The following is a 12760-nucleotide window of genomic DNA, read 5'->3' on the forward strand; positions in this document are numbered from 1 at the left end:
TCCAAAATTAATCATAAATGTATAAACTGAACAGATCATACTATAATTACTCAAACCCTATCCAGCCCTTCCCAGGGCCAATGAAAACCCTTTCAGGATTTAACTCTCAGCAATGAAAATGTTACAATTACTCACAGAATCTGGGTTGTGTAATTAAGGTTTAAGACTTCTATTGGGGTCAAGGGTTTGAAGATGAAACAGCTTGGGGAATTCATCTTACCTGGCACTTGGTTACGGACTCCGTTTCCGTCTGTTGGTGGAGGGCCTTGTTCCACGTCTCGGTCTAAATGGATGAAAAGTGGCATTCATGAAGTTAGCATACATATCAAGTTTGGGTTGAAATTCTCTTCTTCTTTTTTTAGACATTTCTGATGACGTTTACGGAAGCTCGTTTGCCAATTTGAATTATGCAAAAATATCTATTATTGCGAAACAACGAAATAACATTGCAAAATAATGCAATAGTTCTACGGACATTTGGGGCACGTTCGCGCAGTTACTCCGGTTCAAGAGTAGGATGCCTGCGCATTATACCTGGATGTAAGAGTATACATGTATTCCCCGATAGTGGGAGTAAACTCTAGCTGATCAGCGCGGGTCGCATTCAAGACGGGCGAACGCAACCTTGAGTGAACAGTGCAGGTGATCCCTGTGAAACATTAATCGAGAAAAGCTAAGCATGACATTACGCAAACTCCTGAGTTTCTGCTTCTCTCTTAGTTTGAGTTATGATCACATATTGTGGTTTTGGGCAGCAAATCATAGTATCATTGTAAGTTTATGGACCCTAAAACGACGTTTGGCCTATTACGGATTGTCCAGGAGCCTAAAGAAGAAGTCATCGATTTTTGATGCAGCTATTTTTATACTGGAGCAGACGCGGGGGTTGGGTGGATGCGTTCGAGCGAGCCACTCGTGTTAACATGATACTCGATCCTGAGTGTTCGAGAGGCTGGAGTATGACCCGCAGGTCAGCGACAATATACTTCCACTATGGTATTTCGCAATGTTATTGTTATATTTCGCAATAAAAAATATTTTTCTGGTAGACCGAGTTCAAATTGGCACTAACGGGCTTCCGTACATGTTGAATTTTGTGTCCAGAAGAATAAAATCTACTCAGTGTCGGAACCGGCAACATACCGAGGGTTAGAATTAGTGTTGAATACAACTAAATTTAATTAAGAGTTGAATCCCCTGAATATATTAATGAAAATTCATAGAGAAATAGAGCACCGAATTAAAAGCCACATCGACGATTTAAAACAAAAATTGATAAAATAAAGCATGCCAAACTCCAAAACTAAATAAACATACGTGAAGTTTGAAAAGTGCATGATCTACGTACCCTGAAAAACCTTACAAGATCATAAATGTACTACAGGGTGTCCCTGAAAAAACCAAACCCTGAGGAAAGGGGTTAATATGCCCAAACCATGAGATATGATTATAATGTATAAGGATCTCCGAAAAGTAGAAGCAGTATTCTTTCTAATGATACCTTGATGGTATCCCTCCTGTCATGCATGACTGAACACCATTGTCTTGAAAATGGGGCGTCCGAACTCAGTTGTAACACTTTGGATAAACCAGTGAGTGAGAGGGGCATACACTGAATATACAGTGTTAAAATACACGTCGGGCAAGGCAAAAACAAACAAACAAACACCCCAACACCCCAACAAAACAACCCAACAAACAAAACACCACAACAAACACCCCAACACCCCAACAAACAAACAACCAAATCCAAAATTAATTTCATTTCTCCGGCGCAAATCCATCTTTGAAATAGTTGTTCGTGATACCTGCTGCGACATCTGATTCAAACCAGCCAGCTGACACCGGCAGGCTCGGTGGTCGAGGGGTTAAGACGTCTGCACTAGTAAGCAGGAGCTCGTGGGTTCGAGTCCCACCTGAGTACGCTTGTGGTTTTTTTCACAGGCCTTCGGGGACATACATGTAGTATCAGTGTTAAAATACACGTCGGGCAGGGCCAAACAACCACATCCAAGAGAAATCCAAAATTAATCATAAATGTATAAACTGAACAGATCATACTATAATTACTCAAACCCTATCCAGCCCTTCCCAGGGCCAATGAAAACCCTTTCAGGATTTAACTCTCAGCAATGAAAATGTTACAATTACTCACAGAATCTGGGTTGTGTAATTAAGGTTTAAGACTTCTATTGGGGTCGAGGGTTTGAAGATGAAACAGCTTGGGGAATTCATCTTACCTGGCCCTTGGTTACGGACTCCGTTTCCGTCTGTTGGTGAACGGCCTTGTACCACGTCTTCGTCTAAATGGATGAAAAGTGGCATTCATGAAGTTAGCATACATATCAAGTTTGGGTTGAAATTCTCTTCTTCTTTTTTTAGACATTTCTGATGACGTTTACGGAAGCTCGTTTGCCAATTTGAATTATGCAAAAATATCTATTATTGCGAAACAACGAAATAACATTGCAAAATAATGCAATAGTTCTACGGACATTTGGGGCACGTTCGCGCAGTTACTCCGGTTCAAGAGTAGGATGCGTGCGCATTATACCTGGATGTAGGAGTATACATGTATTCCCCGATAGTGGGAGTAAACTCTAGCTGATCAGCGCGGGTCGCATTCAAGACGGGCGAACGCAACCTTGAGTGAACAGTGCAGGTGATCCCTGTGAAACATTAATCGAGAAAAGCTAAGCATGACATTACGCAAACTCCTGAGTTTCTGCTTCTCTCTTAGTTTGAGTTATGATCACATATTGTGATTTTGGGCAGCAAATCATAGTATCATTGTAAGTTTATGGACCCTAAAACGACGTTTGGCCTATTGAATACAACTAAATTTAATTAAGAGTTGAATCTCCTTAACATATATTAGGAAGCCTGGTTTTTATCACAAGCTTCAGAATCAATCCTTCCACGGTTGAGAACGGTTTTCCAAAAACTGATTACCTCTTGCATATTAGCACCTTTCACGGTCCTCCATAAACATTTCAAGGGATGGAAAAAATCACATTGCCGGTACTTAAACAGCACGATTTATCTTACCTTTGTCTGTCCGGAGTGAACTTTTCAAGCAATTCCACCATGATTTGGGCAAGTGTTTCGGACACAATCTGACAGTAAGAAAGCCCAGTAGAAAGAGACAAAGCAATACAATGCTCGGTAATCTCGGTTCCTGTTCGCCATTGCCATGTCCGTTGTCGTGTCTATCGCCTTGTGCACCGCCATGTCCATCGCCATGTCCGTTGTCGTGTCTATCGCCTTGTGCACCGCCATGTCCACCGCCTTCTCTATCGCCTCGTCCGTTGCTAGGTTGGGTGCTTTGGTACCCTTCATTGTCAGGCTGGCCCTTACCCAACAGGGGAGATCTTTCATCAGTTTGCATTCTGCCTTTTGTGGGTCACGTATTTGTCTGCTGAAACGTCTGGACCATGGCCTTTTTATAGCCACGTGTGTTTACTTTCTGAAATCGATTAATGACTCACTTATTTATTCTTCATTTAACAAGGGTAAAGCACTATTTGACACTACTCGTTCCAGATTTAGAGGTGGGCGGGAAAACTCCAGACAAACGTTACGGGAACAGTTTCAGGTGAGGACTAACGACCCAACCCACACGTCGGATCACGTGGGATTCAAACCCAGGCTACAGAGGTTCACAACTGCGTGATCTGTGCAAACCTGACTTTCTGAAGTTCAAAAGTGATGGAATGTGTGTCATGTTAAAATCTCCCTGAATGAAACCTGATCTGTTTTACTGTTGTTGAAGGCAGAACGACAATGAAGGAGGATGAAAAGAGATAAAAATCACCACTTTGCTCGGGAAAACTCCTGTTGACTCCTTCCACTGTAAACGATTTATCATTTCGTTCCTGATTACTGCTTTTCTCCTGGCCCCCATCCCCGGAAGTGCTCCCCCGAAAAACTCTTTGAAATGGACCTCGGCTGGATCAATCCCTTGCATTTTACTCTATATACACATCCATTTTTTAACTCTCAATTCAGTTACGTTTTGAGGTATTTTTTTTATATTCCTGTTAGGAGTGACTCCAGGAGTCAGTGTTTCTCTTTCTGAGTTCTGATTCACGAACAATTAAAAGTTACTTAAACCCTCAATGTTTTCAGAGAAATAATACAGCCTGTGTTGAATTTTTTATTTCAGAATTTTTGTTTCAGAAAAAAAAGATTCTCGACATAATCTGTGTAACTGGGTTCATATGCCAGGGATCCCAAAACAAATTACCAGAGTATCAAACGTTGATAAAATAGAGGGCGCCCTTTATCACAGCGGAGGCATAAGCGTTCAGCACAAATTGTGGGCTTTCCCTTAAAAATCCACGGTAGGCTCCCCTTTGTTGTACCCTTGCTTACCAAAAGCCAACTAATTAATGGAAAATATCTTCCATGCTAATTGGTACCATTAACACGTCCCTATTTGACTTTTCAAATTCAACTGAACGGTGAATAGGCCTATGTGTCTTTATCTTCTTGGCTTGTAGGCAATAATATTGAAAATCCGTTTCCAACTTGAAGCCCTAAATCTCCCCCCCACATGATGACATCACAGCGTTTACCCTCAATGCTTTGTCATAAGCTTCATGTACATGGGTTGAATATTAACAAGTTAATGTGCGTCACCAATGCATGAGGAGAAAAATGTCTAGAATCTGCCGCTGCCAGGATAGGCCTATAGTTTCCATCCATATATGGGCATGCATCCTTCGTTTTTTCTATGGTTTACGTTTACCATTCAAGCTTGTTTTGTGGCCTCAACCTTAGAATTACAATTATGATTATTCCTGGAACTCTCAGAATGCAATAAGATAAATCGAAAAAAATGGAAAACAAATTTGGGCAATCAGATTGTGTCTATATATAGAAGCTTGGGGGCAGCAATGTCCATTTTGTTCTTAGCACACTTGATGTAACCCCGAAAAATGGAGGGCTTCGCTTTGTAACTAAACCAAGTCCAGCATACCTGTCCGCTGAGTATATAATGTGACTGTCTATACAGTGATTTAGAACCAAAACGTAACGGGCTGCATGATTGTGCAAATACGTTTGACAGTCACCACAGCAACTTAAAAAGAGCTTTATTTTAATTTTGGCTCCTTCACTGACGCTGTGCTTCAAAAGTAAACATACATAGAATCTGATATCAATTGTTGACAATGTGGCGTCATCACGGAAATTAGGGGGATGTCTTGGTCACTATTTGCAATGTTCCCCGTTATCTGTTTCCTCTCGAATAACAAAAGCTATTTTCATGTCACGAAAAATTCCCGGCATAACCAAGGCGTGATATCACAAGAGGACTATTTGTGGTATATAGTTACACCTCCCAGATCATCAAAATAGCACTGAAATTCCTTCTGCCTCGAAAGAAGAAAAAGGTGATACCGTTGGAATGTATAAAATTTAATCCTATGAATGTCGCAGAACGTTGAAATTAAATATAAAATAGAATTCCGTTGAGTATAAATCATTAAAGGGGATGTTTAAAACAAGACACTTTCTTAATCATTGGAAGGCGGCTAAATCGGCACTTTAATTAAAAAACAGCCATTACACGAACACATGCATTTTTATCAATTGTTACAAGCATTATTAATTAACATTAAGAGTAAGTAGTTGCACGGTCATCAAATAAGTACTAAAGCAAAAGAAAAATATTTCAAAATCAATATCAGAATCAAATTAAACATAATAGATTAATTGTGAAGCGAAGATTTTTCTAACGAATTGCATTTTGTTTGGCCAAAATTTATCCATGGAGACTCAAGCATTTGCAAATAACACAGCAATCTCTTTAACGGAAGTCTACATTCTCCAGGGAAACCAACTTAACGAATCTAGACCAACGTCTGATTTAAAACCACTAAACGGCAAAGCAAAGAAGTGAAACATCTGTGCAAATGAACAAAAACAGTGAATAAAATTTACCTTTTCGGATTTACATAGGGAAGAAGGTTTGTGTGTTTGAACTTCGTCGAAATATTTTGCAAAAGAGTGTCCTCTAATAAGAGACACTTTGGTATGAGGTTTTGCCTCTTAAAACGATTTGCTCAGTTCATCCTCAAAATACAGATATCACCGGTTTATCTCTCCATTACGGAAGAAACAGTACGAGTGACGCTCATTGAGAACACACATTAATGGGTGGATTCTTTCCAATCGCAGTACCCCTCCCTTAGGAAGTCTGTACAGCTTGTGCTTACGAATACTGCCTAAGCTAAGGATTAACATAAATAAATAAATCCACACTGACCGCCGGACATTCTGCATGAAGATAACTATGGACCGATTTTATCTAAAACCAAAAATGAAAGTTTTCTAAAAGCATGAAATTAGTAAAAATCACCGTCATATCTGTCAAACTACGACCAGGATCATAATATTAGCAAGCCTATGACGACTGGGCTCACCAAAATTAAGTATATTGCTCTCCAATCAAGAATTTGATACAATTCAACGGAAAATTCCATTAAACAAATGAAAAAGATGAGTTAAGAGAATAAATCATTTTTAAATAACGCTCAATTCAACATGTGAAACTCACAAGTGATGAATGCCGCTGGTCATAAGAATCTCATTAGTTTTACGCCTATACATGTACTTCTTTTGTAGCATAAATTTGCACTAAAAACTTCGTTTACAGGGGAAAAGCCATTTCGAAATTTAATCTAGCGAGGCTAATCTGTGCCACACACCCAAAAACAAAAAATGCATTGTGTGATTTAGCAATAAGGACAAAAGTTATGGGCACGTGGAATCCCCAAATCTACAATTGCGTGCATCAATAGACTAACATTTGCGGCCTGTCATTAAAAGCATCATGTGAACTGCCTCTTTTGAGACACATCTGTAAGGTAAAAATGAACTCCCGAATATCCTCCCCATTCTACAACTTTGCCTTCATTCAAATCATGGTTTTAAAAAGCTTAATTGACAAAATTTTAGTGATATGGTAACATAAATCAGGGGAAACCTGCTCTCAAAAATACCGTAGATCGCCAGCACCTATTATGATGTTGAACCAAGATGTACAATAAATTACAAAAAATATGGCAAAGTATCGCTTCAATAAATAACTTCACAAAATACAATTTAGCATGATAAATTATACGAACGTGTACCAATGGCATTGCTTATAGGGACAGAACTACCATGTAAATCGAACATATTCTTTTGTCAAAGAATCAGATGCAATTTGAGACCAGGAGATGCTAGGCAAAATGAGAATTTTAGCAGACACACCATAATGACTAATTCATGGTCTTTCGGTCAGGATATTCAGACTTCACAAGGAAATGACGTGCTTAAAGGGTTTCCGTGATTATTGAAAATATAAATCTTCAGCCTGTCCGGTTAAAAGTTGTATCGTTTTTTGGGTAACATTCCAAGATGATCCACAGGTTGACATCCTGCTCGGGAAAAAATTCAATAGCCATGAACAGGGTGACAGCCGACAAGACTATGGCAGATGTCAGCCAAACCCATTTATCACTTAGCTGCTTAATGTGAGCGAGGATGTCATCCAGCGCCTCCGATTTCTCTTTTTCTGTTCCATGGCTATCTTTGTATTTCTCTGTCCACTTCATCAGGATCATTTCTCTAAAATAACGCCACGGGCGCCCTGCGTCCCAACCCCCAACTGCCACTGTGGGCCACAGGAGGAAAAGAATCTTGTTGAGCCATGTAAAGGCTGTCCAAAGCTCTAAGATTGTGTCCTCATATGCAGGATTGTTGGGATCCTTGATCTTTGGTAAGGTATGAATAGTAAACGGGATCATGGAGGCAAGCCCTAAGACCCCAATGGAAATGGATATCACCATCCATGCCCCAACGAAATCACGAAAGCTTAGAAAAGCATTGGATAAGCTACGGATTCTTTGTTTTGTGGCTTCGATATATTTCGCACCATTTCCCCCGATTTCTTCTGCAAAACCAAGAAACTCCTTTCGATGCGAAATTCTGAAGAAATAAATCACGAAGCAGAAGACACCATAATAGAAATACCCGAATACACCACCAAAGAATCTGAGCCAAGAGAAGACATCACCGTTACAATTACTTCGGCCGACCTCTCCAACAAACAGGTAGATAGTCAAGGCAATGCAGACAATTGGTAAAGTAAGAACGAACAAACCGAAATACCTATACGGATGTTCAGAACTGTGACTTTGGCGCATTTTGATGTAATTTTCCGACCACACCGACGAGCGATTCATATTTTTATCGTCAAAACAGGACAGCTGTTGGAACAGACAGAATGTAAGAGCGATGGTCAGTGGAAGCTGGTTGGTGAAGTACCACAAAACGAAGACGGCGTTCTCCTCTTCGCCCATGAACATATCTGTTATTTTGAAGAAATCTATGATGAGCAAAACTTCAACCACAGCCATAAAGAACACCGTCACGCCTTTTGGTAAGCACATAGTTTTCCTCTTGCATTCACAATCTGCCAACAGGGACATGCAAAATAAGAATATTCATGAAAATTCATAGAGAAATAGAGCACCGAATTAAAAGCCACTTAAAACAATTGATAAAACAATTGATAAAATAAAGCATGCCAAACTCCCAAAATAAATGAACATACGTGAAGTTTGAAAAGTGCATGACCCACGTACCCTGAAAAACCTTACAAGATCATAAATGTACTACAGGGTGTCCCAGAAAAAACCAAACCCTGAGGAAAGGGGTTAATATGCCCAAACCATGAGATATGATTATAATGTATAAGGATCTCCGCAAAGTAGAAGCAGTATTCTTTCTAATGATACCTTGATGGTATCCCTCCTGTCATGCATGACTGAACACCATTGTCTTGAAAATGGGGCGTCCGAACTCAGTTGTAACACTTTGGATAAACCAGTGAGTGAGAGGGGCATACACTGAATATACAGTGTTAAAATACACGTCGGGCAAGGCAAAAACAAACAAACAAACAAACAAACAAACACCCCAACAAAACAACCCAACAAACAACTTAAATCCAAAATTAACTTCATTTCTCCGGCGCAAATCCATCTTTGAAATAGTTGTTCGTGGTACCTGCTGCGACATCTGATTCAAACCAGCCAGCTGACACCGGCAGGCTCGGTGGTCGAGGGGTTAAGACGTCTGCACTAGTAAGCAGGAGCTCGTGGGTTCGAGTCCCACCTGAGTACGCTTGTGGTTTTTTCACAAGCCTTCGGGGACATACATGTAGTATCAGTGTTAAAATACACGTCGGGCATGGCCAAACAACCACATCCAAGAGAAATCCAAAATTAATCATAAATGTATAAACTGAACAGATCATACTATAATTACTCAAACCCTATCCAGCCCTTCCCAGGGTCAATGAAAACCCTTTCAGGATTTAACTTTCAGCAATGAAAATGTTATAATTACTCACAGAATCTGGGTTGTGTAATTAAGGTTTAAGACTTCTATTGGGGTCGAGGGTTTGAAGATGAAACAGCTTGGGGAATTCATCTTACCTGGCACTTGGTTGCGGACTCCGTTTTTCTCTGCTGTTGAAGCGCCTTGTGTAATGTTTGGGCCTAAATGGATGAAAAGTGGCATTCATGAATTTAGCATACATATCAAGTTTGGGTTGACATTCTTTTTTTTTTTTTTAGATATATCTGTTGACGTTTACGGAAGCCTGTTTGCCAATTTGAATTATGCAAAAATATTTGTTATTGCGAAACAACGAAATAACATTGTGAAATAATGCAATAGTTCTACTGACATTTGGGGCACGTTCGCGCAGTTACTTCGGTTCAAGAGTAGGATGCCTGCGCATTATACCTGGATGTAGGAGTATACATGTAACCCCCCCCCCCGAAATAGTGGGAGTAAATTCTAGCTGATCAGCGCGGGTCGCACTCAAGACGGGCGAACACACCCTTGAGTGAACAGTGCAGGTGATCCCCGTGACACATTAATCGAGAAAAGCTAAGCATGACATTACGCAAACTCGTGAGTTTCTACTTCTCTCTTAGTTTGAGTTATGATCACATATTGTGGTTTTGGGCAGCAAATCATAGTATCATTGTAAGTTTATGGACCCTAAAACGACGTTTGGCCTATTGAATACAACTAAATGTAATTAAGAGTTGAATCCCCTTAACATATATTAGGAAGCCTGGTTTTTATCACAAGCTTCAAAACCAATCCTTCCACGGTTGAGAACGGTTTTCCAAAAACTGATTACCTCTTGCATATTAGCACCCTTCACGGTCCTCCATAAACATTTCAAGGGATGGAAAAAATCACATTGCCGGTACTTAAACAGCACGATTTATCTTACCTTTGTCTGTCCGGAGTGAACTTTTCAAGCAATTCCACCATGATTTGGGAAAGTGTTTCGGACACAATCTGACAGTAGGAAAGCCCAGTAGAAAGAGACAAAGCAATACAATGCTCGGTAATCTCGGTTCCTGTTCGCCATGTCCATCGCCATGTCCGTTGTCGTGTCTATCGCCTTGTGCACCACCATGTCCACCGCCATGTCCGTTGTCGTGTCTATCGCCTTGTGCACCGCCATGTCCATTGCCATGTCCGTTGTCGTGTCTATCGCCTTGTGCACCGCCATGTCCATCGCCATGTCCGTTGTCGTGTCTATCGCCTTGTGCACCACCATGTCCATCGCCATGTCCATTGTCGTGTCTATCGCCTTGTGCACCGCCATGTCCGTTGTCGTGTCTATCGCCTTGTGCACCGCCATGTCCATCGCCATGTCCGTTGTCGTGTCTATCGCCTTGTGCACCGCCATGTCCATCGCCATGTCCGTTGTCGTGTCTATCGCCTTGTGCACCGCCATGTCCATCGCCATGTCCGTTGTCGTGTCTATCGCCTTGTGCACCACCATGTCCATCGCCATGTCCGTTGTCGTGTCTATCGCCTTGTGCACCACCATGTCCATCGCCATGTCCGTTGTCGTGTCTATCGCCTTGTGCACCACCATGTCCATCGCCATGTCCGTTGTCGTGTCTATCGCCTTGTGCACCACCATGTCCATCGCCATGTCCGTTGTCGTGTCTATCGCCTTGTGCACCACCATGTCCATCGCCATGTCCGTTGTCGTGTCTATCGCCTTGTGCACCGCCATGTCCATCGCCATGTCCGTTGTCGTGTCTATCGCCTTGTGCACCGCCATGTCCATCGCCATGTCCGTTGTCGTGTCTATCGCCTTGTGCACCGCCATGTCCGTTGTCGTGTCTATCGCCTTGTGCACCACCATGTCCATCGCCATGTCCGTTGTCGTGTCTATCGCCTTGTGCACCGCCATGTCCGTTGTCGTGTCTATCGCCTTGTGCACCGCCATGTCCATCGCCATGTCCGTTGTCGTGTCTATCGCCTTGTGCACCGCCATGTCCATCGCCATGTCCGTTGTCGTGTCTATCGCCTTGTGCACCGCCATGTCCATCGCCATGTCCGTTGTCGTGTCTATCGCCTTGTGCACCGCCATGTCCATCGCCATGTCCGTTGTCGTGTCTATCGCCTTGTGCACCGCCATGTCCGTTGTCGTGTCTATCGCCTTGTGCACCACCATGTCCATTGCCATGTCCGTTGTCGTGTCTATCGCCTTGTGCACCGCCATGTCCATTGCCATGTCCGTTGTCGTGTCTATCGCCTTGTGCACCGCCATGTCCATCGCCATGTCCGTTGTCGTGTCTATCGCCTTGTGCACCGCCTTGTCCACCGCCTTCTCTATCGCCTCGTCCGTTGCTAGGTTGGGTGCTTTGGTACCCTTCATTGTCAGGCTGGCCCTTACCCAACAGGGGAGATCTTTCATCAGTTTGCATTCTGCCTTTTGTAGGTCACGTGTTTGTCTGCTGAAACGTCTGGACCATGGCCTTTTTATAGGCACGTGTGTTTACTTTCTGAAATCGATTAATGACTCACTTATTTATTCTTCATTTAACAAGGGTAAAGCACTATTTGACACTACTCGTTCTAGATTTAGAGGTGGGCGGGAAAACTCCAGACAAACGTTACGGGAACAGTTTCAGGTGAGGACTAACGACCCAACCCACACGTCGGATCACGTGGGATTCAAACCCAGGCTACAGAGGTTCACAACTGCGTGATCTGTGCAAACCTGACTTTCTGAAGTTCAAAAGTGATGGAATGTGTGTCATGTTAAAATCTCCCTGAATGAAACTTGATCTGTTTTACTGTTGTTGAAGGCAGAACGACAATGAAGGAGGATGAAAAGAGATAAAAATCACCACTTTGCTCGGGAAAACTCCTGTTGACTCCTTCCACTGTAAACGATTTATCATTTCGTTCCTGATTACTGCTTTTCTCCTGGCCCCCATCCCCGGAAGTGCTCCCCCGAAAAACTCTTTGAAATGGACCTCGGCTGGATCAATCCCTTGCATTTTACTCTATATACACATCCATTTTTTAACTCTCAATTCAGTTACGTTTTGAGGTATTTTTTTATATTCCTGTCAGGAATATCGAAGAGGAAACTTTAAGTTGACTGCAAAAATTCTGTGAAGGTAAAGTCTCTTGGAAACAGAGCTGAGTGCTTCGGGTGAATTAACTTCCTCCTGAAAGAGGTAGTCTACCCGAGGGTTGCTTGTAATTTGTCTAATTACGGTAAACATGTAGAATCAGTAAATCGTCTTTATTCATTGATGCACGATGCAAAGATGTAGACCCTTCAATTTGTAAACCCAGAACAAATTTAACAAAAATTTTGAATAATAAATTCTTTACTAATTTCGGTGTCTGTTGAACGATGAATACAGGA

General features: G+C 41.9%; 1 protein-coding gene across 27 annotated transcripts in view; it reads right to left on the reverse strand.

Annotated features, from left to right (window-relative positions):
* The window catches only part of LOC147797039 (uncharacterized), a 35605-nt gene extending 23648 nt beyond the window's left edge, over window positions 1-11957 (reverse strand). For 4 of the 27 annotated variants that reach the window (XM_087145176.1, XM_087145156.1, XM_087145164.1 and 1 more), the window contains exons 1-3: window positions 10307-11884; window positions 2241-2303; window positions 221-283 (exon numbers count right to left, since the gene is read on the reverse strand). In XM_087145176.1, the coding sequence (XP_087001302.1) occupies window positions 221-283; window positions 2241-2303; window positions 10307-11804 (1624 nt within the window). In that variant the 5' untranslated portion in view covers window positions 11805-11884. Of the gene's footprint in view, window positions 1-220; window positions 284-2240; window positions 2304-9491; window positions 9555-10306 lie in introns of all 27 variants that reach the window. The other 23 variants (XM_087145175.1, XM_087145161.1, XM_087145171.1 and 20 more) reach the window with 18 other exon arrangements.
* Window positions 11958-12760: the final 803 nt, after the last annotated feature.

The sequence above is a fragment of the Acanthaster planci genome, linkage group LG13, assembly GCF_054643075.1.
Source record: "Acanthaster planci isolate LZ-2023a linkage group LG13, COTS_SCS, whole genome shotgun sequence".
Classification (NCBI taxonomy): domain Eukaryota; kingdom Metazoa; phylum Echinodermata; class Asteroidea; order Valvatida; family Acanthasteridae; genus Acanthaster; species Acanthaster planci.